Genomic DNA, 27970 nt, shown 5'->3' with positions numbered 1-27970 from the left:
CAATGCTGTGTTTATTAGTAGACTGCACAGTGTTTTTGTTCAACACATGTTTAAAATCCTGGACAATAATTTTTATGCATCTCTTCACAATGTTCTGTCACTATGCTGATGATAAAACCAGTGAAATACTATACCACCTAAAAAAAAATCCCCAGCACAGAAAAAAACAATTGGATCTGCCGGCAATATGATGAATTTCTAAATATTCTCTTAATTTGTGTGAATGTGTGTGCATGCATGTGTATCTTCACTCTTGCAGCTGCAGAAAATCTCAAGACAAACAAATATAAAATGTTCCAGCACAGGTTGTTCATCTCAAGCCAATCCAGCTACGAAATGATAAAGAACCTAGAGGCTCCTTTATTTTAAAAAAAAAAAATCTGTCAGAAAGTTTTAATCTCCAAATTGTTTGTACATCTGAGTTATGAAAGTAATGTAAAACTAAAATAAGTGCTTTTAAGAAAGAATTATTTGCGAGTACTACTCACTCAGCCATTAAACAAGTGTACAGTGTAACAGAATAAGGTGCTTACTAGCAAGGCATACAGATGTATAACTGATCAAGTTTCATTAACATTGTTGATGAACTCTGATCATTTCTGCTGTTGCAATTGTTCATTGTCAGCTGCATCAGCAGCAAATGCCGCACTATCTTCTTTTCCGTGGGAAATGCGCCCTGCCTCTTTTACAGAGGCTGAAGTTTCACTTTCTATTGTTGCTGTTCCTGATTTGGCTACATCTTCTGTTGACCTCAATGCAGTTGTACTCTCAAGTGGCTCTTGTTGACAACTGCCAAAGTCTCCAATGTCCTCTAAGAAAGCCACACCATTTTCTTTTCTGTGGGGAAAGTGTTCTGCCTGTTTTACAGATATATTTTTAAGGAATCCTTCATCTGATATGTTTAGTTCTTGCACTGACTTCAATGCGGTTGTACTGTCAATTTGTTCTTCTTCAACACTATCATAGTCATCCGCGAAAGCCACTCCGTCTTCTTTTCTGTGGGGAAAGTGTTCTGCCTGTTTTACAGATATATTTTTAAGGAATCCTTCATCTGATATGTTTAGTTCTTGCACTGACTTCAATGCGGTTGTACTGTCAATTTGTTCTTCTTCAACACTATCATAGTCATCCGCGAAAGCCACTCCGTCTTCTTTTCTGTGGGGAAAGTGTTCTGCCTGTTTTATAGATATATTTTTAAGGAATCCTTCATCTGATATGTTTAGTTCTTGCACTGACTTCAATGCGGTTGTACTGTCAATTTGTTCTTCTTCAACACTATCGTAGTCATCCGCAAAAGCCACTCCGTCTTCTTTTCTGTGGGGAAAGTGTTCTGCCTGTTTTATAGATTTATTTTTAAGGAAACCTTCATCTGATATGTTTAGTTCTTGCACTGACTTCAATGCGGTTGTACTGTCAATTTGTTCTTCTTCAACACTATCGTAGTCATCCGCAAAAGCCACTCCATCTTCTTTTCTGTGGGGAAAGTGTTCTGCCTGTTTTATAGATTTATTTTTAAGGAAACCTTCATCTGATATGTTTAGTTCTTGCACTGACTTCAATGCGGTTGTACTGTCAATTTGTTCTTCTTCATCACTATCATAGTCCTCTGCGAAAGCCACTCCGTCTTCTTTTCTATGGGGAAAGTGTTCTCCCTGTTTTATAGATTCATTTTTATGGAATGTTTCGTCTGATATGTTTAGTTCTTGCATTGACTTCAATGCAGTTGTACTGTCAATTTGTTCTTCTTCACCACCATCATAGTCATCTAAGAAAGCCACTCCATCTTCTTTTCTATGGGGGAAGTGTTCTGCCTGTTTTATAGGTTCTGAAGTTTCATTTTTAAGGAATGTTTCATCTGATATGTTTAGCTCTTGCACTGACCTCAGTGCAGTTGTACTGTCAATTTGTTCGTCTTCACCACCATCATAATCTTCTAAGAAAGCCACTCCGTCCTCTTTTCTATGGGGAAGGCGTTCTGCCTGGTTTACAGATCCTGTTTCACTTTGAAAGGATGCTGTCTTTGATACCGCTATCTCTTGTATTGGCCTCAAATCGATTACACTCTCACCTTGCTCATGTGAATCACTGTCAGATGCTTCAGCAGCTAAGGAAGCCATTAACTCAGCTTTTCTCTGGGGAGTCCAAGTCCCACGATCTGAAGCTGCACTTTTAAAAGATGTTGCATCTGACTTCAATATGCTTTTAAAGGATTTCATACTAAATCTTTTTGAATATTCTGATGCACTCTCTTCACGAGAGATCATAGATTTTGTGTATGAGGAACTCAGACTCTGTAAGAGAAATGAAATTATTATAGGGGCAGGATAATATTAAGAATCTGAGGCAAACATAATTAAATCCATATATGTCTGATTTTGAAAATTCTCTCTCTCTCTCACCACATACATCATTACAGTTCTCAGAAATGAAGAAAGCCACACTAAACTGAAATTAAAAACTAAACATTTTTCTCCCTTAAGTAACAAAATCCACAGGTCTTTATCAATGAGCAGGTTGCAAAACCTTGCAGGCTGCATTGCACCACAAGCAGTCAATAACTGAAACAATTTCAAAGAATATTCTAAATCACCCTTCCCCAACCTGGTGCCCTCCAGATGCATTGGACTACAATTCCCATCAACCCCAGATGGGGATGATTGTTGTTATTGTCCCATTCATCTGGAGGGCACCAGGTTGGGGGAGGCTGATCTAACTCATATTGATTTCTGTAGTACATTTAATTAGTGGTAGAAAACAACCAAACTGAATTAATCCCATAACCAAGATCATCTACACATCAGGCCCACACAGATAATCTCACACAATACAAAATTCTATGGCACAGCCAGAGCCTATTAATGTAAAACAAAGTATAAAATAATGGTATTTACCCCTAACGAAGGAGTTGGCGATTGCCAAGGAACTATGGTGTTTGTTATTTCGCATACAGAAGCATTAAGATAGTTTTTCTTCGATTGTACTGCTTCTCTTTTCAGCCATGGAATAAAAGCAAGTATATTGGCTGCGGCAATATTGCAGACCCCTGTTACTACAAAGCCAATGGTGTAACTGCCATATATGTCATACATTGCACCTGAAACAAACAAAATTATTTACTTTGTACATTTTCTCAAAGAATAATTTATCTTGTATGTTCCTATACCTTACAGATTTAAGAGATTTAAAAACAGTACATTCCTATTTTTAAAGAGATTTTAAAAAATAATAGGACACATGTAACACAGGAAAGAGATTTGCTAAGCAATGAAAGGGTGGTCAGCAACAGGTTATTTTGTATGTGCTAACAATGCTAAGTTATAATTGCATTTAAAAAATAACACATTCACTTTGGTTGGTTTACCTGCAAAGGGTGGACCGAAACAACTAATTGCATTGACAGCCATCATAAATCCCCATGCAACAGGCATTTTCTCTGCCCCCATCAAATCAAAAGTAAGGACAGGTAAGAGAACATAGTTTCCTGCATCAAAAAATCCTAAAAGAGAGCAAATTGCTACTAGAGAGGCAAAGGTTGTACAGTGAGGAATAATAAAGTACACCACACCTGGAAAACAAAGCAAAACAAACATAGATTGCAAGATACATGCTTATTTTATATGAACAAAACACATTTACTGACTCATTAAAACATAGGACAGCTCACCTAGCCAGTTATTACAAGAACTTAATTCTGCTCACACAACAAATTTCTGTTTCTCAAACAGCAGCACTCCTCCCTCAATGCCACAGATCAAACTGTTCTTTAAACTCAGGAGTTTCCTAAGGTGTTTGTTATATGGCACAGGCATTTGCTATTCAAAGGGGAGAAATAACAAAATTCCACTGGGCTTAACACTCCATTGACAGGTGTGGTCAAATGTACCCCAACAGTATGGGGGTGGGGGGAGTTTAAAAATGTGTACTAATCTTCTTCAGGTATTCCTCAACCATGATGAGCTGTGAATAGCTATTCGGGGGCTCCCCTCATAATTCCAGTGAAAAACTGATATTTTAATTCAGTGCGGGGGCGTGGGGGGATGTCAATTCTATCCCTACTGTAACGACTAACAAAACTGAAAAACCATGAACATAAGGTGGTAGGGATCAAAGGGACTCCGCATAATGCTATTGAAACATATCCATTACTCATTAAGACAATAGGTGCTTAGATGAGAACCTGTTCTTTGCGTTTCCTATGAGAAAAGAGCAAAGGGTGAAAAAAACGCTTTATCTTAATAGACAAATTACTCACTTTTCTTAATATCACTACAAATGGTATTAGGGATCCAAAGGTTTACAAACCCCTTTATAAAGCTTAATTATAAAAGTTTTAAATAGAATCTTCCTTGTGACCCAACAAAACTGGGTTTTTTTTCATCATAGAGATCATGTTAAGTAAAACTTACTAATTTGGCTTTAGAAGTCATTTTGACCCCACTGTGAGACTCTCCTGTAACGCTTTGGTACTATATAAGAATGTTACAACTAATGAACGATTAGTGCCATTCAGGGGAAGGCAGCATATGCTGTCTAAATCTGCAAAGTGTGGCATAAAATTCTGCTTGTGTTGTGATTCCAAACAACATATGTTTAAGATGCTGACATCATAAGACATAAGGGTGACATAACAGCTCGAAATATAGGCCGGAGTTGATAAACTAGCACCTTTGCAGGGTTCCAAATGAACTGTAATGATTGATACCTTTTTCACTGGTGTGCCATTAGCCAGGGACTCAGGTTTGCAAAACGGAAAAGAAAAAACAAAACAGAAATCCCCCACTGTTTCTTGCCTACAGATCCAGACATATGAACATCAGCATTTGGGGTTTTCAAAGAAGTTTGACAATTATGTTAATTATGTACCAAAGCAATTCTTAACAACATTTGTATGCTACCTCGTAACAGAAAGTTCTCTGAGAGGTTTATAATAAATATATACACAGATGGTGGCCAATTGTGATCCCCACCCCCAAATATAGTGGACATTAACTGTTTAACAGTTGCTTGGAGGCTCAGTGCTTGGAAGCTCACTGCTTGCTGCCTGGAAGCTCGCTGCCTGGAAGCTTGCTGCTTGGAAGCTTGCTTCCTGGCAGCTCGCTGCTCAGAAGCCTCCAAATTTGGAGGCTCCTGAGACTCCTATGCCCTGCTGGGCTAATGCCAGCAGGGCAGGAAGAGATCTTTGCTTTTTTCGCTAGATGGGCTTTTCAGCTTGTCTAGTGAGGGCACAGAGGAGAAGAGAAGGCAGCTGGAGGAGGCTAAGGATAAATTGTACCCTGGCATCTCCAGTATCTTCCCCTCACCAGCCAGCAGAATGCCCCTTTCCCTCCCTCTCTGAGGTTGATTTTCCCACCTGAGAGAGGCAATGGGTGTGGTTCTCTCTGCGCTGGCTGCAAGGGGGTGGGGGTGGATTTCCAGTTTTGGTGGGGGGAATCCAAGCTATCCGATGGTCCTCAGGATGCTCGCCCAGAGACCATAGGATCACTTTCTAAATGTCTATATTGTTTGGAAATTGAACAATCCATGGCAGTGTGAACATCCCGAAACATGTCTCTTCCTAGTAGCCCTGGGTATAGAGTTGATCATGCCCTAGGTTGATTCTAGGGACATAGCCAGCTTGCTTGGGACATTGAGAGAGGCAGCCTCAGAACTGGTAGAGCTTGCCACTGTTGACAACAAGAGAAGGCGCAGGTGTCATCTCTGTTGGCAACACAATTATATAAAATTGGAGTAACAATGCGATTCATGCCACCATTTTGTCTAAGCAACTCATCCAAGTACAAATTACAGAAAATCACTCTAACATCTGTCTCCTATACAATATGTTTAAGCGGTTTAATTGCGCTGATATCTGCAAGAGGTATTTTTGTAGCATTGACTAGCATCTTAATTTTATATTAAGGGGTTTCTGTTATTCAAACAAAGAAACAATTGTTGCCAGCAACACAGAAGCTTATGTTGAACACTTACCAACAGACAATATGGATGCCTGGTTCAGATAAAGTCGGTCAATTCTTTCAATATCACATATTTTTCCAAATAGAAGACAACTAACCATGCTGCTTACTCCAATTCCTACCATAATGTAGGATGCATCATCCAATGAAATACCCAAGTCACCTGCAAGTTTAAACTGCAAGACAGAGGTCACTAATTTTATTTTCACACATTGCTGTTTCCGACACATCAGTCTGCAACTATGCTAACAAGGTCGTTAAGTACATCAACAGTTCCTTGTGAGTGACATAGGGTTTTAATGCACACTACCAAGAACCAGCAAAACATAAATTTATACAATTAACTGAGAACCTGCCAGAACTCTGAATGTCGACTCAAATGTCCTTCTTCCCCTTTCCTCTGCCTTTGTTGTCTACTTGCCCTATCAGTTTCCACCAGATTTATTTAACAACTGAAATGTACAGAACTGAGGCAATGGCACCATTTTCATAAGAAAAAGATGTAATAATTATCACATTTGACTAGATGTTCATTGTAAAACTGTTCATTGATTATCTTTAACCTTCTATTGACTAATTCAACAACTAATTAAAGCATAAATAGCCTCTAAAAGAACTGCAGTAGTTTTCTCATACTTTTACTCCTGTTAGGTGAGCTTGCATTTAATTGCTACATTTATATTACACATGTTCAACATTGCAGTGTTCCCAAGGCAGTTTACAAGACAACAAAAGCATGGGGGGCAGGGGGACAACAAAACCTGTGACCAGTAAACTTTATCAGTTTACCGATAAAGATCCTTGGACATTACAGTAGATTATTGTTACACCTGCAAGAAAGGCTCCCTTTAGATATTACAGCAGTGGTAGGGGGCTGCTTTTCTGTGTGCTGCTGTAACATTTAAAGGTCCAGCGTTACATGGGTATGGCCCATTGTGTGGGTCCTTCCCATCTGATCATCACCCACAGTCTCAGCCAGACAAGAACTGTGTGGGAAAGATCTGTCTACAGTACTTGACGTCATCCTTGTGGCGAAAGGCCTTTAAATGTAACAGCACTACTACCGTGGGATGAAGTCATGGAAAAATGGTTCCCCTGCTGTACAAATTTATATCAGGAGTAGGGAAACTTCCTTCAGCTACGGGCAGGTGATAGAGCCCTTGAAGGGTTGCCGTGACTAATTTGTACTACATTTTGCAGATAAAGTCACTTGTATCCATGCCAACTTGGACACCATAGCTTTAACTTAATCAGAGATGGATGCAGCTAGGACACCATCCAGTTCTATCTGTTATGGATTTTTTTTTTCATCCCATGCAGTCTGAAGATGTGGACAAACTAGTGGGAGGACTGAAGCCCACCATACGTGCTCTTCTAGACCTTTGCCAATGCTGGCTGTGGAATCTGTCAGAGCTAGGCTGGAATTATTGATCTCAGAGACAGTCAAGGCTTCTCTGAGAGAGGATGTAATTCCTGCTCTCTTAAAAGAAGTAGCAGTGAGACCCCGTTTGAAAAAAAAAACCAAGTCATAATCCTATCATCAAAAACAATTACCGCTCAGTGTCCAGCCTTCCATTTTTTTTAGCAAGGTGTTGGAGCATGTGGTGACCTCTCAAATCCAGGTAGTCTTGAAGGAAACTGATTATCTGGAGCTTTCTTCACACAGAGCTTTTATCCTGCAATTGAGATTGCTCCTTCACAGAAGTTTGCGGGCTCTTTACATGAAGCTGTTAATCTCCAGGGCGTTTCCTGCACTAAATGCCCTTTGTTTTGTTTTTAAATAGATCGCAGATAATGAGCTATCGAATTACCCTGTTGTGTTCCGCTTGAGTTTCCTCCGTGAAAAGAGGAAAAGCGGCAAGAAGAGGAGCGAGATCAATTAAAGATAATGGAAGACTCAGATACAGGAGAGGAGGAGGGGGAAAGGGGAGGGGGAAAAGGAAGCACATGAAAAAGGGAGTCGCTGTGATCCTGCATTTAAAATGGAAGCAGAAAGCCCCATTTTAAATGCAGGATTTTAGGCTGGTGTAGAGAAGCTCTGGATCCATTCCAGTCTAGTTTCAGGCCTGGTTTGGGGATGGAAACAGTCTTGATAGCCCTAGAATGGTTCTCTTGGTGGTGGTGGTGGTGGTGGCGGGTGACATTAGGGAGTGGGACAGGGTCTGTCCCAGTTGGTAGGAACACAGGTTTCTGCCCTAAATGACAGACCATCCATGCCAAAAGGTGCTTAAGCCCAAGTTACAGAACAAAAGCCACCTCTTTCTTCCTCATTCGCTTTTGAAGAAAGCGCTAGCCCTCGCTACCACTTCTGGCAAAAACTGCTAGTAAGCAGTCCTAGCAAGGCACCCCTGGCACTTTCTTCAGCAGTCCAGCTTCTTTTCCTCCTGATTATCTGAGGTAGAAGAGGTGTTTCCCCCCCCCTTTTTTTTTTTTGAAAAAAGAGTTTTTGAAGAAAGCACTTCTAGCACCTTGCTGCTGCTTCCTAAAAAGGAAAAAAAAAAAAAACAAATGGAAGAGAAAGAGACTACCCTTTCTTTCCTCCACAGAGAAGAAAGGAGGTGCAGTTTCTCTCCCTACCTATCATTTATTTTTTTCCAAGAAGCGGCATTGAGGCAGTGCTGGTGTTTTTGGAAAAGCTCAGCTTACATAAGAGAGAGCACCTTTCCTTTCTACCCCAGAGAACTGCAGATGAAAGGAGAGACGGTTTATTTCAAACCAGGCTTTTGATGGAAGCCCAACAGTACTTGCCAGATTGGGGAGAGTCCTTAGAAGAGATCAGGAGGTTTACTGAACCCGGATGGCTACAACACCCATGACCCTACACAGAGAAAGAGGACCTAGCCACAGTCATGCATTCACTAGATACATCCAGACTAGACTACTGTAACATACTTTCTGTGGGGCTGCCTTTGAAGATAACCTGGAAACTTCACCTGGTGCAAAATGCAGCTGCTCATGTGTTCATTCGGGCCAGATGGTCAGAATATATTATACCAATTCTGTACCAGTTGCACTGGTTACTGATACATTTCCAGACTCAGTTCAAAGTGCTGGCTCTGGCTTATAAAAACCCTGAATGGTTTGGGGTCAGGTTATTTGAAGGACTGCATAAACCCATATGAGCCTCCCCATCCTTTAAGATCAGCATTGGAGGCCCTGCTTGTTGGCCCACCTTCTCTTAGACAGGCAGGCACGAGGGACTGGGCCTTCACAGTAGTGGCTCCTACTGTACGTCACTCCCTCCCAAGTGGTGTATAATTGGCTCCTCCAGCTGCACTATTCAAAAATACTTTAAAAGCCACCTGTTAAAAACTGCTTTTCATTGATGTGTTTGCTGGATATTCTGATGTTAAAGTGCTTTTTTCTGTGGCTTGGAGATGGTTTAATACTGGTTTATATTTTAATGTACTGTATTTTTGTATGGTTTTATTTCATTTTAACGTTTTATTAATAATGTCATATTACATTGCATGTTACTGTTATATTGCTGTGAGCAGTCTTGAATGGACATAGTCCAGAAATTATAAATGTTTTAAATAAACAAACAAACCAATCAAATTCTCCTAGGGAAATCTGCCAGGGGGTGGATGCCAGTGATGGGTGGGGCAAAAGGCAGCCATAGGTAGAGCCACCCCTATTCTCTCTTTTTCTGCTACCTATTTTTCATGCTCCCTCCCTCTCCTCCTTTTCCTCCCCACCAGAAGGCTATTGTGGAAGGGTCTTTGCTCTCACCAGAGGTATGAACTAATAACTTGGAGAGGGATTTTGAAATTAGGCTGAGGGTCCACCCATGATCTAAGGAGTATTTGAATCAGATCCCCATGTAAGATATGCTTTTTTTCATAAAGATCTCAGTATTCACAATAAAGAGTAGAAAATACATACCATTTGGACTACAAATGGCAAGTGTTACAGTAATAAGTAACTCATTATTTAACTTTTAAAAGTGTACAAACACTTTGACTTTACTCTTTTTTCAACTAAGATATTTATTTAGAATATTATGTTTTATATAATATATCTAAACTGAGTATCTTATATCTCAGTTTTGATCATTTTCAACTATGTTGAACATATGAACATTATTTATGTTGAATAAATAAATATTATTTATTTAATAAATAAAATAAAGTTATTTTATTGTTTCAATTTTCTTAGTAAAAATCAACATTTGTACTGTCCTATTTCTGCCGAGATGTTTATTTATTTTTAATTTATGTTAATGTTATTTATATTCCTCCTTTTAGAATTTCTACTCCCAGGGCAGCTTACAGATGATATTAAATCAAAACAATGAAACCAACATATGAAACAAAAATTTAGGGATGTGCGAACCCACCCCCACCCGGGTTCTCCGGATGTGCGCCCAGCCTCTGCCCCTGCTTGCCGGTCCCTGGACCACGCTTGAGCCCCTCCCATGCTCAGCAAGTAGCCTGCACTCACCCCAGTGGCCTCATCAAGCTCCATGATTGCCAATTTTTTTTTTAAGGTGATAGCAAAAATGCACATGTTTTTATATGCATGAACTGCATTTTTGTGAATGCGCATATTCTCATGTGCAAAATGCACATTTTGGCAAAGGCACACATTAGCGTGTGTGCTAAAATGTGCATTTGGGGGGAAATGAGCATTTTCACGCATACGCAAATATGCGCAGTCACAAAAAACTGCATTTTCGCATATGTGAATATGCGCATTCGCAAAAATGCTCATTTTCACATGTCTGCAAATATGTGCATTTTTGTGATTGCCATTTGATTTCTCAAAAAATGGCGACGGTGAAGCTTGACGAGGCCACCGGGGTGAGTGCAGGCCATTTGCCGAGCACGGGCAAGGGGCGAGCAGGGGCAGGGGCGAGCAGGGGCAGGGGCGAGCAGGGGCAGGGGTGAGCAGGGGCAAGGGGCGAGCAGGGGCAGGGGCGAGCAGGGGCAGGGGCGAGCAGGGGCAGGGGCGAGCACGGGCAAGGGGCGAGCACGGGCAAGGGGCGAGCAGGGGCAGGGGCGAGCAGGGGCAGGGGCGAGCAGGGGCAGGGGCGAGCAGGGGCAAGGCTCGGGGGTGCAGGCAGGAGCAGATCTGCTGGATTCCCAGACTGAATCAGGCTCCCACACCATCCCTACAAAAATTAGAACAGGTTAACATTTTTCAACTCTGATGGGTGAAAAGCAACACTGATCTCTGTGCTGGGAGTGGGAGACAGGCTATCATCCAAGGCCTCAAGCTGAATTGAAAATTAAGCACTGGGATGACTACGGCCTAACCAAACTTGCATGCACTACTGTTTTCATAAAAACGTTATCCAGAAATAAAACAAACTGGATCTACCTACACATTTAGAGAAATCAGATGAAAGTAAAACAGAAAAAAGATATCACACTATCCAGCTGAAAAAGAACCCCCCTCCCACAACACATTTGTATTTGTTTTGTGTTATTTAAACATTTCAAAATATTTAATATATTGCTATATATTTTAGTAATTTTTATTTTAGATTTAGGGGTTGCTTTACTGTTGTTTTATTGTTACCTATTCAAAAGCTGCCTTGATCGTTTTGTTTGTTTGCTTGGGAAGGCGGGACATAAGTAAAGAAACAATCTAGCTAACCCAACAGTCCAAAAGCCTTCCAGTGCAGGAAGGCTTTAACTTGCCTCCAGCCTCCAGAAGCTCACAAGAGAGCCAAGCACAGCTCTCTGGGAAAGGAATTCCTAAAATAAGAGTGCCACCACAAAGAAGGCCTGAGATTCCTGTATATTGTGAGTGTAGGAACACTAAGCAGACCCTTTACCTGTATATTGTGAGTGTAGGAACACTAAGCAGACCCTTTTCAGATGACATTAGAACACATGGGGAAAGAAGTGGGAGGAGGTGCCCCGTTGATAACTTGGCACTACCAAGTTATCTTATAGTGGCAAATATAAAACTATCACTTCAAACTGGGTCCAGAAGCAAACTGATAACCAATGCACATAACTAAAAACAGGTGTGAAATACTCTTTGCTGCTCTTGCCTGTTAAGAGCCACCACATTTTGGGCCCATTGGAGTTTCCAAGCACACTTCAAAGGCAGCCCACATGGCATTACAGGAGTCTTGAAGTTACCACAGCATATATCCTGGTGGCCAGATCCTTGTTCTCCAGACAAGAGGTGTAGCTGGCGCACCAAGTGTAGTCTGAAAAAAGGTGTTTCTGGCCACAGCCACCACCTGTCCATCCAGAAGCAAAGCCGGGTTGAGAAGCACTCCCAAGCTGCAAGCCTAACTCCTCCTGGAGTTGGTTGCCCACCATCAACAACCACGTTTTATACAAAATGAGCTTCAAATTGTCCTCATACATCACTGCCTCCAGACACCTGCTCAGAGACCTCACTGGGATAAGAGGAAAAGCGATATAACTGGGTGTCATCAGCATACATTTAGGCTTTCTTCACACGGAGCTTTTACCCTGCAATTGAGATTGCTCCTTCATGGAAGTTTGTGGGCTCTTTACATGTCACCCTGGGCTTTATCACACAAGGCTAAAAATCCAGCAATTTACTGGGGCTTCTGCTTCCAGAATCTTTGTGGGATTAGATCAGGTCTTCTCCACATGGCCTTTGGAGGGAGCAATCCTATGGCTGCTAGTCAGCGACTAGACAGCTACAGGATATCTGGTTTTCTGGGAACCGACCTGGGAACCCGCACTCTGAGGTCGGTTCCCAGAGAACCGACCTTCCCCCACTTCTGCGCTGCCCCGTGCTCCACGCTCGCAAGAGGAGCGCGGAGCGGCCAGAACGGGGCATTCTGGAGTGGGGAAGGCAGAAATGCTGGTAAAACACATCCTACATGTTGTCTGGCAGCCTCCTCCCACATTCCACCTTCCCACAGCTAGACAGCCGAAATCGGCTGTCTAGCCACAAATGCAGGGCAGGAGAAGCGTGGAGGGAACAATCCCCTCTGTGCTTCTCCTGCCCTGCATTGGATAGACAGTCGTCTTCGAATTCAGAGGCGGCCACCTATCTACATAGGATTGCACCCTAAAAAAACTAAACTTCTATGTGTTTCATTACAAAGACACTAGGTGGTGCTGTTGTTTTAGTTGCAATAAAAGTGACTTTAAACAGTATACCCTCATTTATATTGACTCAATGGTGGGAGGAGGGAAAATGCCAGACTTTTGTCATCATGGAAAATAATGCAATAGAGCTCACAAACAGGGGGAGGTTCCCTGGAGGAGGGCTGCGTTGTGTACAGGACCTGAAAACTTATGTGAGTAAGCAATATCCATAGCAGGATAAAAGCCCCATGTGAAGGAGCCCTGTGTCACTCCAGGGTGTCTCCTGCACTAAATACCCTTTGTTCTGTTTTAATTAGATCGCAGATGAGCTATCAAATTACCTCGTTGTGTTCCGCTTGAGTTCCCTCCGTGAAAAGAGGAAAAGCAGCAAGAAGAGGAGCGAGATCAATGGAAGATAATGGAGGACTCAGATACAGGGAGGAGGGGCAAAGGGGTGGGGGGAAAGGAAGCACGTGAAAAAGGGAGTCGTCATGATCCTGCATTTAAAACAGAAGCAGAAAGCCCCATTTTAAATGCAGGATTTTAGGCTGGTGTAGAGATGCCCTTAGAAATAAATGTACAGCTTTTAGAAAGTACATACATAAAATACTGGAACTGGGAGGGGCGATGAAGCCTATCTAAGATATCACAGATAATCAAAATGTATAAACAAATTCTTACCATATGCACAAACGGTATGAAGAATCCAAATTTCGCTAATCCAAGAGAACAGACCCAGACCTCGAAGATACGATCCTTCCACAAACTTAAATCAACAATAAAACCTCTTAGTGGGGATGTTTTAAACTTTTCAACTACACTTGGATGAGCTCTATCTTTAAAATATAAAGTTAAAACAAAATAATTATTGCTTCTATAAATGCCATGGCTACTATGAATAAAGTCCCACTATCAAAAAGCAATAAACATGATAAGAGGTATTTTGTACCCTAGTCAGCTCCAAGTGTAGAAATGTGCTAAAGTGCACCCTGAGTGATGATTAGCCCAAAGTTTGGGGTGGGTGACTGGTGATTGCAAAGACTGATCCTTCACACACAGGACATATGCAAATCTCTTTTCCAACACATGAATGCATGAAGGTCCCTGAGGCAAGACAGATGCGTTTGTGGCAGGGGCAATCCCACTCTGTTATGTGTAGGCGCTACACACTTGATGCCTTGTTCCAATAAGGACGTTGTGTACCCAGGAGCAAACACTAGGAATGCTCTATCCTTAAGTGCAGGGGCCACATTGCTCAGATACATTCCTAGGCACAAGTTCACACACCAGAACAGTTCATGGAGAGAGGTGGCACTGGAAGACCAAGGGTTGCCAAAAGCCTGTACCAGAGCATGTCAACTATGTGGAGGTCTGGGAAGCTAGGAAGGAGAATGAAGGGGTCAACAAAAGTGACATGTTTTGGTCACCTGGTTCCAGCCACTGCAAGATCCAGGGGGCCCAATCATGCCAGCAACTTTCTCCTGAAGCCTGTGGCTATGACAGAGCATTTCAAGTCCCCTTCCCCAGACAACTCTGTAATATTTAGTTCAACTTACCCCACGGCCTGAATCCATTATGATGTGCACTCCCTCCCCTATTCCACATGATTGGCTGCTATTTGAAGGGAAACACACATTGTCATATCTTCAGGATATGGGGGATGTTGAACTGGGGTGGGGGATAACTTGACATGTGGCCATCCTTTTCAGCAGCAACGCTGTGTTCTTTGTAAGAACTTAAGAAGAGCTGTGCGGGATCAGACCAAGGGCTTGTCTAATCCAGCACTCCATGGTGAATTCCATAGTTCAACTATGAACTGTGTGAAGTGCTTACTTCTCTCTGCCCTGAATCTCCCACCATTCAGCTTCATTGGATGACCCTGGGTCCTAGTATTATGGGAGAGGAAGAAAAACTTCTCCCTACCCACAACACACATGTGTACACATTTATCATGTCCCCCCTTACTTGCCTTTTTCCTAAGCTAAAAGACCCCAAACATTGTAACCTTTCTACACGGAGGAGTTGCTCCTGCCCCTTGATCATTTGGGTTGCCCTTTTCTGCCATTTTCCAGCTCTACAATATCCTTTTTGAGGTGTGGTGACCAGAACTGTACAGAGTATTCCAAGTGCAGTTGCACCATAAATTTGTATATAGGCATTATTCTGCCATTTTTATTTTCAATTCCTTTCCTAATGATCTCCAAAATGGAATTTGCCTTTTTTTGCAGCAGCCACATCCTGGGTCAATGTTTTCAGCAACAGGGTGAATTCCCCACCTCAGGCAGTGGATCCAGAAGGTAGATCGCACATGCCCCTCACTCTCAGATTGATACATAGGGCAGACAGCCATGCTGGGGAGCCATGCCAACCTCCCTCCCGCTGCAGCAAATACTGCAGCAAGGGAGCAGGTGGCACAAATCACTGGAGTGGCAGGCCAGCGTCTCACCCTGAGGGGTCCTCAAGCCAAGGTCAAGGACCACCTGGTGCTCTGGAGAGCCACACTGCCTTCTCTCCTCCTGTGGCAAATGCTCCAGCCAGAGAGCAGCCAGCACAGCTCTCCCGAGTGCCGCCCACTCTCTGAGGACTCCTTAAAGCGAGGTATCAGGACAGAGGGCTGTCTGGGAATGCCTCATTCTGAGTGGTTCTTTCTCAGAGCAAGGGATTCTGAGTGAGGTGGCCCTGGAGATCGCCTCCAGAGGAAGGACCCATCACAGTGAGGCACTGAAGCAGAGGCAGGCAGTAGTGACGGGCAGGTGGGGTGTGGAGGACAACAGGGGGAGTGCTTGTGCCAGCCCTGTTCATTAAGCTGTCCACCACAATACCGAATTCCCTTTCTTGGTCAGTCCTTGCCACTTCAGACCCTGTCAGTGCATTTGCAAAGTTAGGATTTGTTGCTCCAATATGTATCACTTTATACTGAATCATATTTGACGTTTTAATGCCTATTCCCCCAGTTTGAAGAAATCCTTTTGGAGCTCTAGTCTTCACTTTCCCTTTTTGTTTTAACGACACTAAACAATTCAGCATTGGCAGCAAACTTGGCTACCCCATCGCTCACCCATAATTCCAGATCTTTCGTGAATATTTTAAAAAGCACTGGTCCTAATACAGATCTCTGTGGGGCCCCACTATTTACATCCCTCCTTTGGGAGAATTTACCATTTATTCCTGCTTTCTGTTCTTTAACCAGTTACCAATCCATAAGAGGACTTCTCATAGATCTCATAGAATCATAGGGTTGGAAGGGGCCTACAAGACCATCGAGTCCAACCCCCTGCTCATTGCAGGAAGCCTGATTCCCAGGCGGAATCCCATCCAAGTACTAACCAGGGCTAACCCTACTTAGCTTCCATTAACCCATAACTGCTAAGTTTGCTCAGGAGTCTTTGGTGAGGGACATTGTCTTTTGAAAGTCAAAGACTTTCACAAGTAAATACTTATTTCCACCCTTAGTTGCTTGTGCATCTTACTAATGATTCTGGGTCAATGTTACTTGCACATTATTAACATGAAAATGAGAATGGGGCCTTCAACAGCCATTAGCAAAGTGGGATGATCAGATACAAGGGAGGATATCTTTAATAGCAATGTGCAAGAAACCATTTCAGCAACTTCAGCTTTTCTTACTCTTCAATTATAAACTACAGTTGCCAAAATTCCCTCTTCTACTTAAAGTAGCAGGCACAACCTTTTTGGCCCCAAGGGCCAAATCTGTTTTTGCTGGAGGTAGGGCAGAGGGGGGAATCCAGGGGCCGCATGTGCGCACTTGTGAGCATGCACACACACTTGGGTGGGAAGACACATCTAGCCCTCCTTCAGGATGGAGCGTCCTTGCTGCCCCAGTGCCCCCAACACAATTTCTGCTTATCCCTGATCTCTCATCTAAGACTGGAGATAAGCAAGGGATAGGCAATGCCGCCACCGTGGCAAATGTAGGGGGATCTGGTGGACTGTCAGAAATTGCTTGGTGGGCTACATGCAGCCCCCAGGCTGCACTTTTGCACCCCTGACTTAAAGGAACAGGAGCCATCTGGTTGCCCTATTGAGAAGAAGAATATATCCGCAAAAGGAATATAATAGGCAAGAAGAAATATAATGAAAAAGGCCAAAAGCAGGTACATACGTTTTTGAAGAGGCTTGTACGCAAATCCAGCAACAATACATATTGTTAGAATTCCACTATAGACACGTAGACTGACTCTCCAACCAAGCGTTTGAATTAAGTAATGATGAAGCTTATTCTGTACAAAAGTTCCTGCAGCCCCTCCAGCCATCACAATCCCAGTTGCAAATGAGCGCTTTTTAGTAAAGTAAAGGCTTACCATTATCAGGCCTACAAAGAACAGAGAATAATTAAAATTTCTTTCATTTTAGAATAAATCAAGCCCAGTAACTTCATGGCTTTCTTCACACGGAGCTTTTATCCTGTGATTGAGATTGCACAGAGGTTTGTGGGCTCTTTACATGACACCATGAACCTCCAGGGCATCTCCTGTTCTAAATGCCCTTTGTTCCATTTTTAAATAGATGGCAGATACTGAGCTATCAAATTACCCCACTGTGTTCCACTTGAGTTCCCTCCGTGAAAAGAGGAAAAGCGGCAAGAAGAGGAGTGAGATCAGTGAAAGATAATGGAAGACTCAGATATGGGGAGAAGGAGGGGGGAAGGGGACAGGGGAAGGAAGCGCATGTAAAGGGAGTCAGTTGTGATCCTGCATTTAAAACAGAAGTAAGAAGCTCTGTTTTAAATGCAGGATTTTAGGCTGGTGTAGAAACGCCCCTTCCCCTTCATGGATCACTGCCTTGTTGTGGCGAATGGGCTTGCGTAACTCAGTGAAGCCATAAGCTATGCTGTGCAGGGCCACCCAAGACAGATAGGTTCAGACAAAACCTAGAGAGTTCTGACAAAATGTGGTCCACCGGAGAAGGAAATGGCAACCCACTCCAGTATTCTTGCCAAGAAAACCCCATGGAACATATCACAAGGCTAAAAGAGATGACGCCGGAAGATGAGCCCCTCAGGTCGGAAGGTGTCCAATATACTACTGGGGAAGAGCAGAGGGTATTTCCAAGTAGCGCCAGAAAGAGTGAAGTGGCTGGGCCAAAGCCGAAAGGACACTCAGCTGTGGATGTGTCTGGTGGTGAAAAGAAAATCCGATGCTGTAAAGAACAATATTGTTTAGGAACCTGGAATGTAAGAACAATGAATCAAGGTAAGCTGGAGGTGGTCAAACACAGGGATGTCAGAGAATTCCGCCACGGATCTCGGGGAGGCCGAATGCCAGCGCCGTCTTAGTCTATGTAAATCTTGACGTAGACAAAGACATGCCAAAATAAGGAACGCAAATGGTGGCGGCCATGGCCACTGCCATTTGCGTACGCACTTTTTTTTGTTGTTTTTTTAAGTCAGCCGTGATAGGCTACGTAAACATTTACATAGCCTATCACGGCTGACTGCAGGGATGCAAAAGGCGGTGGCTACGGCCACTGCCATTTGCATCCCTGCTAGCCAGTGGCAGGATGTCCGGCTGCTGGCGGAGCTGGCCGGCGGCTCCGCAGAATCCCTGCGGAGCACAGCCGGCTGGCCAGGATTCTGGGGGGGGAGGAACGGAGCGCCTCCCCCCCATCCAGGATTCCGGGGGGAGGGACGGAGCTCCCCCCACCACCATCAGCATAATCCGCAAAAGGTAAGTGATTTTCGTACATCCCTAGTCAAATATGAGATGGCAAGATTGAACATCGACATCTTGGGAATCAGCAAACTAAAATGGACAAGCATGGGCGAATTTAATTTAGGTGACCATTATATCTACTACTGTGGGCAAGAATCCCTTAGAAGAAATGGAGTAGCACTCAAAGTCAACAAAAGGGTGGGAAAAGCAGTAGTGGGGTACAATCTCAAAAACGATAGAATGATTTCAGTACGAATCCAAGGCAAACCATTCAACATCACAGTAATTCAGGTCTATGCCCCAACCACTGAGGCCGAAGAAGCTGAGGTGGATTGGTTCTATGAAGACCTACACAACACCTTCTAAAACTAACACCCAAAAAAGATGTCCTTTTCATCATAGGGGATTGGAATGCTAAAGTAGGAAGTCAAGAAATCACCGGGATAACAGGCAAGCATGGCCTTGGTGTACAAAATGAAGCACGACAAAGGCTAATCGAGTTTTGCCAAGAGAACACGCTGATCATAGCAAACACTCTTTTCCAACAGCACAAGAGGCGACTCTACACATGGACATCACCAGATGGTCAATATCGAAACCAAATTGATTATGTACTTTGCAGCCAAAGATGGAGAAGCTCTATACAGTCAGTAAAACATGACCTGGGGCTGACTGTGCCTCAAATCATGAGCTGCTTCTTGCAAAATTTCGGCTTAAATTGAAGAACATAGGGAAAACTACTAAACCATTCAGGTATGACGTAAATCATATCCCTTATGAATATACAGTGGAGGTGAGGAATAGATTTCAGGGATTAGACCTGATAGACAGAGTGCCTGAGGAACTATGGACGGAGGTCCGTAACATTGTTCAGGAGGCAGCAACTCAATCCATCCCAAAGAAAAAGAAATGCAAGAAAGCCAAGTGGCTGTCTGAGGAGGCTTTACAAGTAGCTGAGGAAAGAAGGAAGCGAAAAGCAAGGGAGAAAGGGGAAGATATATCCAACTGAATGCAGAGTTCCAGAGAATAGCAAGGAGAGACAAGAAGGCCTTCTTAAATGAACAATGCAAAGAAATCAAGGAAAACAATAGAATGGGAAAGACTAGAGATCTTTTCAAGAAAATTGGAGATCTCAAGGGAATGTTTTGTGCAAAGACGGGCATGATAAAGGACAAAGAAGGCAGGGACCTAACAGACGTAGATGAGATTAAGAAGAGGTGGAAAGAATACACAGAAGAACTATACAGGAAAGATCTGAATGTCCCTGATAGCCATGATAGTGCGGTCACTGAACTTGAGCCGGACATCCTCGAGAGTGAAGTCAAGTGGGCCTTAGGAAGCATTACTAACAACAAAGCTAGCAGAGGTGACAGTATTCCAGCTGAGCTATTTAAAGTCCTAAAAGATGATGCTGTTAAAGTGCTGCACTCAATATGCCAACAAATTTGGAACACTCAGCAGTGGCCACAAGACTGGAAAAGGTCAGTTTATATTCCAATGCCAAAGAAGGGCAATGCCAAAGATTGTTCAAACTACCATACAATTGCACTCATTTCACATGCCAGCAAGGTGATGCTCAAAATCCTACAAGCTAGGCTTCAGCAGTATGTGAACCGAGAAATACTGGAAGTACAAGCTAGGTTCCGAAGATGCAGAGGAACTAGAAATGGCCAACATTCGCAGGATCATGGAGAAAGCAAGAGAATTCCAGAAAAACGTCTATTTCTGCTTCATTGACTACGTAAAGCCCTTGATTGTGTGGATCACAACAAACTCTGGCAAATTCTTAAAGTGATGGGAGTACCAGACCACCTTACCTGTCTCCTGAGAAACCTGTACGAGGGTCAAGAAGCAACAGTAAGAACCAGACATGGAACAACCGATTGGTTCAAAATTGGGAAAGGACCAAGACAAGGCTGCATATTGTCACCTTGCTTATTTAACTTATATGCAAAGTACATCATGAGAAACGCTGGGTTGGATGAATCACAGGTCGGAATTAAGATTGCCAGGAGAATTATCAACAACCTCAGATACACAGACGATACCACCCTAAGGGCAGAAAGCGAAGAGGATCTAAAGAGCCTCTTGTTGAGGGTGAAAGAGGAGAGTGCAAAAGCTGGTTTGAAACTCAACATTAAAAAAACTAAGACCATGGCATCTGGCCCCATCACTTCCTGGCATATAGAAGGGGAAGAAATGGAAGCTGTGACAGATTTTATTTTCTTGGGCTCCAAGATCACCGCAGATGGTGACTGTAGCCATGAAATTAAAAGAGGCTTGCTCATTGGGAGGAAAGCTATGGCAAACCTAGACAGCATAGTAAGAAGCAGAGACATCATCTTGCCGACAAAGGTCCGTCTAAGCAAAGCTATGGTTTTCCCAGTAGTAATGTATGGCTGTGAGAGCTGGACTATGAGGAAGGCTGAGCGCCGAAGAATTGATGCTTTCGAACTGTGATGCTGGAGAAGACTCTTATGAGTCCCCTGGACTGCAAGGAGGTCAAATCAGTCCATCCTAAAGGAAATCAACCCTGAGTGCTCATTGGAAGGACAGATACTGAAGCTGAAGCTCAAATATTTTGGCCACCTAATGCGAAGAGAAAACTCCCTGGAAAAGACCCTGATGCTGGGAAAGACTGAAGGCAAAAGGAGAAGGGGACGGCAGAGGATGAGATGGCTAGATAGCATCACCGATGCAATGAATATGAACTTGAGCACGCTCCGGGAGAGAGCGGAGGACAGGAAGGCCTGGCGTGCTATGGTCCATGGGGTCACGAAGAGTCGGACATGACTTAACGACTGAACAACAAGAAGAGATGCCCCTTATCACCTCTGTTTTCATTAACACAAGAAGGAGGCCCGTGAAAGGAGAGCCTGCATGCACAGGCATTTCCATGCACTTCTCCCAGCTGAAAAGGAAGGCGCCATGTGTAGTAAAGGAGACTGTGGGAGTCCGAGACTCACTCTTACGCCCCACTGCACTAAAATCTATATGCCGAGGCTGTTTATGACCAGACTTTGATCCTCAGCACACTGAATGAACGCAAGATCCACTGAAATCACTGGAACTGGCTTCCACGTGATGGGCAGGATCCAAAGACTGTCATGCTGAGATTCGCTGGGCATGCCAGTATGTAAGGGAAGCACCTCATGGCCTTTTAAACACCACTCCAGAAAGTCGTGAAATCCTGGAAGAGCCTTCAGTGCAGTACAAGCTGCTTCAGTCAGAAGTTAATGTCCAGATAATCACACTGTATGAATGGAAAGATGCTTGGATCTCAGCCAGCATGTTTAGGGTCAGAATGATCGTTCCTGAGTATAGTTTCTTAACAGGTTTGTGGACTGGCTGAAAGCCCACTAGTTATGTGACTGATACAAAGCAAAACTTTCAATCTGATAACTGCTCTTCTGTTGTAGACTAGAAATGGAGTTCCAACTGATTTTCCTTTCCACACTATTAGGGATAGCATGCTTGTTAGATGTGTAGATACTGTTATGTTCTTCTGTCCACACTAGTGGCTGTGACACAACCTCCTGAGGTGAGAAGATACAATTCACCCAAGCAGCCATTTTGTTAAAAAATATCTCTCTCTGTTTGAACCAATTCTTTAATTTGTGCTATGCTTATTTATTAAGGCTTATTTCTTCCATGATCTCTAAATTATTATTTTTAAGGGTTCTGGCTGTGTTTTTAGATCAGACCTGCTTTAGATTGGAAGTCTTTAACTGAATAAAAGCTAAACACTTTGCTAAAACGGTGGTTAAAATTACTGAATTAGTGCTATAGCACCCTTTCATTTAAGTCCTATTGTACAACTATTTTGATTTATTTTAGGGCACAATCCTATGGTTGCTAGCCAGCGGCTAGATGGCCATAGAATAGGTCGATTTCCAGGAACTACCTCAGAGCCCACACTCTGAGGTCGGTTCCCTGAGAACCAACCTCCGCCCCCTCCTGCGCCGCCTCGTAAGCAGCGCGGAATGGTTCCACACCCCAAACTTGGAAGAGGAGCACGGAGCAGCAAAAATGGGGCATTCCTGGAGGCGTGCCGGTTGGAAATGTCGGTATAACACATCCTACATGTCGTCTGGCTGCCGCTTCCCGTGCTCCGAGGTCCCACAGCTAGACAGCTGAAATCAGCAGTCTAGCCGCAAAAGCCGGGCGGGGGGAGAGAGGAGGAGATCTGCTCCTCACCACTCCTCCCGCTCTGCACTGGATAGGCAACCACCGACCCAGAGAGGATTGCTCCCTCCATATAGCAAAAAACAAACACCTATATTAGTGTTAAGTAAAAGAACAATTTTAAAAAACCCTCAGGATAATAAAATGGTACCCACTGGAAAGGTGATAAGAATCCTAGAATGTTATTTATTTTTATTTTCCAATATTACATACATAAAGTATACCATATTTTCATTTTCCAGATCATTCAATACAAAAACATCTAGTCTTTCTAGCTCAAAATAATATTTTCAAAATATAATTAAAAATTGCCATGGGGGGGGGGGAATCCAGTGCATACCCATTATTCCAACTATGTACCATGTCCATCAATTTATCCACACATGCAATATCTAAAGCTTTAAAATAAGTACAGAAGGAGTAACTGGATTTTTCCACTATCTGGCCAGAACAATTCTGGCTCTCATTATTAACTGCAGTCTCTTCTAGACAAAGACAGTCTAGTCGCAGTTATTTATGCTCTAGTAACATCCCATTTGGATTATTGCAATGCGTTCTATGTGAGGCTGCCCTTGAAGATGGTCCAGAAACTACAGTTAGAGAACAATCTTATTTTTCTAATGAAAAATGTGCTGCCTACATTGTGGCACAACTCTTTCCTTCACTAGCTGGCACAGAACAAAATACTGAACTTTTCAGAGTACTGAGCAACTGTAACTGTCTAATTTTATTTTAACTTAAGTTACTGAATTAATTAACTGATTTAAAAAAAATACATTGTGTTACCTGGTGTGCTAGCCAGGCTTGATCCCACACCAACTATGATTCCATGGGTAAGAAATAGTACACGTAAATCATAGGTATAGGATGAACACACCAGACCAAACATGACAACTAGAGCTCCAATTATTGCCACTTTTATGGCTCCATGTTTCACCAGAAGTTTTCCGGAAATAGGACCAAAAATCATAATGAAAGCATAGCTGACAGATCCAATCCAGGCTAAAAAAAGGCAAACGGTTGTAATTAAACACAGGAAAATATGTACATAATAATATATGATCAAGTTAATTACTGTATGCTTCAGCAGTATAAATTATTCTCATGTCCAAGGTCTATGGACAACTGTTGATATATACAAGCTAATTGTTCATTTATTTTTAAACACACCATCAAGAAGATGCAATGGAAAATATTAATTCCCTGTACTTTTTATAAAGCCTCAGTACTAATACAATAAAAGCCATACTTAATACAATCCTAATTAACATGTGATGATGACCTACCTATCCGTGAGTTGCTTGACTCAAATGTCTCAAGGAGGGGCAGCATATAAACACCAAAAGCATTGTGGAAGCCAGAGACAAGCAAGGAATGGACAGCTGCTGCCAGCACCACAACCCAACCCCAACCCCCATCTGGAGGAGGATATAAAAAAGAAGCATCTTTCCTGATCTCATCCAAAGTGCGAATTCTCCTCAATCTGCGTTTAGTCAACAGCATCACAGAACGGATTTTATTTAATGACCACATGCCTGGGAACTGAGACCTGTGAAAAAGTGAATTTTTGTGAGTCTATTAAATGGAAGGGACTTGGCTTGCCTGTTCCACAACTTAAAGAGTTCCTCATTACTGAGGCACAAATCATGATGCTGCAAGGAAAGCTGAACTGATTATATACGCAGGAATTGTTCTAAAAAACATATCCCATGGGCAATTCTCTAAAGTCTAACAGCAGAATTACTTTAATGGGAATGTGCAAATAACTCTATTGTTGGGTGTGTGTGTTTTAGCGGAATATTAAAGAAATATCATAGAATCATAGAATAGCAGGGTTGGAAGGGGCCTATAAGACCACCGAGTCCAACCCCCACATACTCATTGGCATCTTTGAGTACATGCTACATCTTCTCTATCTTCCATCTAATCTATCGTTATAATATTTTCTTACCTGGGAGCAATTCAGTGGGATTTGCTTCTAAGAAAGTATGCATAGGACTGGGTTGCAAATCATTATACTCCTATCTAACAATCTTCTAAAATATGCCCCACTGACTTTAATCAGACTTATTCCCAGGTAAGTGTGTATTGGACTGCAACCTACAATTATTAATTTAGCTCAAACCTAAATCGCAAGGACCTAAAACTATAAATCTTCTTCCTACTAAGACAGTGAATAATAAAATTATGCTATTTCGCTATCCTTTAGCAAATCCCCCACCCCCAAGCTACTCTTTTAAAAAATAACCTATGGATCAACATATCTGTACATGTAACAGATGTTCAGACACACTCAAGTTGTTAAATACAAAGATTGCGTCAGTACATCAAGCCACTTGCCTGACACAACTTGCCTGAAGAAAAAATCCTTTACCTTTTGATTATACAAACAATAGTGTAAAATGGGAAAATATAGAGAATACAAGATCATTCCATAGCACCTTTTCTTTCCTCATATTTCTTAAATAGTTGTTTCTTTTTACCTAAAAGAGTAAGAGATGATATAGAAATTATCCAGGAAATAGGATTTATAGTTTTTAAACATCTCATAACTTTCTTACAATCTAGGAAATCCCATCAAGTGATTTTTATACTTACTACATTTCTATATCTCCCCATTAGCTGAAGCTCTTGGTGAATGTATACATTACAATATATACAGTATATGTACTTTGTTTACCAAATTCAGAATCTATTTTGTTGCTTATTTATTTAGAAGTTGGCAACCCACTGTACGCAGGCTGTACGCAGCCCTTGGCCTTATTTTATGTGGGCCCCAGCACCACCGCCTCAGCATCTCCTGTTCCTTCCTGCACCAGCTGTCACCACTACAGCAAACTTCCTCCCCCAGCCCCACCCAAGAAAGAGACCAGCAGGCAGGCAGGCAGGCGCATTTGTGAGCTTGGAGGCCCAACCAGACCATGCTCTAACCACCACAATCCATGGTTGGACCTCTGAGCTTACACACATTCCTGCCTGCCTTTCTGTCTCTCTCCTGTTCTTGTGGCTGCTGTGGCCCAGAGGTGTCCAATGCAGCAGTGAGTTCTTGGCATGGGGAGAGGCAAAAGTATAGTGCCAGAGAGAGAGAGAAAGGAAAAGGTGGGGAGAGAGAAATGAGGATGAGAGAGGAAAAAATGGAAGTGTGTGTGTGTGTGTGTGAGAGAGAGAGACAGAGACAGAGAGAGATTTGTTGTTTATTCGTTCAGTTGCTTCTGACTCTTCGTGACTTCATGGACCAGCCCACACCACAGCTTCGGAGCCTGCAATTTTATGCACTCTTAATTGGAAATAAGCATAGTGGATATTTGAATAAATATGAGCAAAATCGGGCTGCATGACTGCATCCACACTTGCAGTCCCATTACAATCCTTAACATTCTGTTTCTGGGATTGGATCTAGAGAAGTTCTCCTTGCACCACTTTGCTTTCTGGCTCCCACCTCTCCACAGGACCTTCCATTATACCCATATCCACCCCCACCCCACCCACACACAAATCTGCCCTTAAAGGATGGAGGCGGGAGGGCTTTCTGGATTGCTGTGGGGTAGGGAACTGGGGCTAAAGCAGGAGAAGGGAATCAGCAGAATGTGCTTTCTCCCAAGAAGTGAACGGTTGCCATTCATTTCTGTGAGGGAAGAGCACTCACTTGGGGACACTGCGACAGCGAGAGCAAAACCTGGCTGGCCAAGTCCTCTCTGGCTGGAATCCCAGAGACGGGTTCCATATGTCCACAGAACCTGCACAGCTGCACTGCACCCCAGGAATTCAGACAAGCTCCTGCGTTCACACATGCCATCATTCCTCATAAAGACAAGCATTTTTCTAGTTAATAAGAACGGCCATATGTTCAACATTTCCTGCTGTGTTCTTTATCTCCTCCCAAGTCATGACTGGTCCTCCTCACCCTTCACTATCACCTTTTGCAGTTTCACCTCGCCAATACAGTCCCTGAAGCCCCTCGTCTCCAGCTCTTCCACTCCCTTCATTCCTTTCCAAGCTTTCCCAGTTTCTATCCTAATACCAGGGTCAACTCCTACCCACCCCCACCCCTCCACAAGCGATGCAGCTAAGTAATTTGAGAGCCTGGATTCAATGGGGCACCCTTTAGTAAGTCGTGTGTGTTACTTCAGTTGTGAAGCACAACATTATAATTTTCTCTTCACAGCTGCTTCTGTATTCATCAGTGGAGGCTGGTGGCTCCGATTTCGGTGGGGCTGTGCATCCATTCTGGGTTTCAGTCAGAACCAGCCAGAACTCTAAAGGAGCTACCCAAGGTGCTGGATCTATTTTGGGGATTGGGTTCAGCACCTTGGATAGCTCCTTTAACGTTCTGGCTGGTTCCGATTGAACCGCAGAATAGACCCACAGCCACAGATGTCCTCTGTGCGTGTGCAGTTTCACATTTTGAACCCACTGAAGTCCGAGCACCATCCTGACTACAGGAAAGTGCTAAGCTGTTCGCCGCTGCCCCCATCACCTGCCTCTCTTTGGGCGCTCATGGGGGGAGGGGGAGCAGAGCTGCGGGGCCTTTGCCTTCGGCCCCCGGGTCTAGCCCCAGCTGCACCACTGGCCCTGCCCTGCAAAGCCACCAACCCTCCGCCTCCCCGGTCCCCATTTACACTCCCCCCCCTTCCTCTTCCAAAGCCGTTGCTGGAAGGGGAGCTAACCAGGAGAGACGGCCACGCCTCGCTTCTGAAATAGGAGGGGAAGGGCAGCTTATGACGCACCCACCCTCTCCCCGCCTTCACTGAAGGCCGCCGTTAGAATCCCGCCTAGGGTTTACTAGACTAGTAGGGTTTACGCCACGCCCCGATTCCAAGGCGGGGGCGGGGACAGTGGGAACGCCGGCGAAAGCGGTGGAAGGGGCGGGGTTGGTCTTCGGCTTGCGGACAGAGATAGAAAAAGGGTGAAGTCGCGCGCCTGCCCTGGCTTCCGGTTTGGCTGGGAGTTCTCGGTGTAAGCTGAGTGCCGGCCGGCAGCTCTGAGGGCCGGCGGGGCGCCGAGTCGAGCCCGCCGCACGCCTGCGCCTGCGCCTAGTTGAGCGCGCCGGGTCCGAGGTGGGAGCAATTTGACTAGCATTACCTTGGCTGCCATTGGAGGTGTGTTTTGTAAAGTTCCCTCCGTCCCTGCC

At 43.6% G+C, this 27970-nt stretch overlaps 1 protein-coding gene across 2 annotated transcripts; it reads right to left on the bottom strand.

The window, feature by feature from the left end:
- LOC146359742 (uncharacterized) lies at positions 1-27862 on the bottom strand. Of its 2 annotated transcripts, XM_084828007.1 has the most exons (10): positions 27571-27862; positions 25180-25322; positions 24126-24388; positions 23626-23841; positions 17106-17315; positions 13664-13818; positions 5968-6130; positions 3362-3565; positions 2892-3094; positions 1-2291 (listed from the first exon to the last, which is right to left on the bottom strand). In XM_084828007.1, exons 3-10 carry the CDS (start codon positions 24370-24372, stop codon positions 594-596), a joined length of 3096 nt encoding a protein of 1031 aa, XP_084684133.1. In that variant the 5' UTR covers positions 24373-24388; positions 25180-25322; positions 27571-27862; the 3' UTR covers positions 1-593. The 2 variants fall into 2 exon arrangements, with proteins under 2 accessions (XP_084684133.1, XP_084684134.1); XM_084828008.1 differs by lacking the exons at positions 25180-25322; positions 27571-27862 and having other exon boundaries at positions 24126-24402.
- Positions 27863-27970: the final 108 nt, after the last annotated feature.

This window comes from Heloderma suspectum, chromosome 1 (assembly GCF_057233095.1).
Source record: "Heloderma suspectum isolate Gila_16-S chromosome 1, 16-S_ref, whole genome shotgun sequence".
Lineage (NCBI taxonomy): Eukaryota > Metazoa > Chordata > Lepidosauria > Squamata > Helodermatidae > Heloderma > Heloderma suspectum.
The sequence above is the reverse complement of the archived record's forward strand: the minus strand, read 5'-3'. Positions and strand labels throughout refer to the sequence as shown.

What these genes read in the sequence shown, in the direction of transcription:
- LOC146359742 (XM_084828007.1), bottom strand. Translation starts at nt 24,372, where the DNA reads ATGTGGTCATTAAATAAAATCCGTTCTGTGATGCTGTTGACTAAACGC. An exon ending in AAGCCTGGCTAGCACACCAG is followed by an intron (nt 17,316 to 23,625) that starts GTAACACAATGT and finishes TGTTCTTTGTAG; the next exon opens with GCCTGATAATGGTAAGCCTT. An exon ending in TTTCGGTCCACCCTTTGCAG is followed by an intron (nt 3,095 to 3,361) that starts GTAAACCAACCA and finishes TGTTTGTTTCAG; the next exon opens with GTGCAATGTATGACATATAT.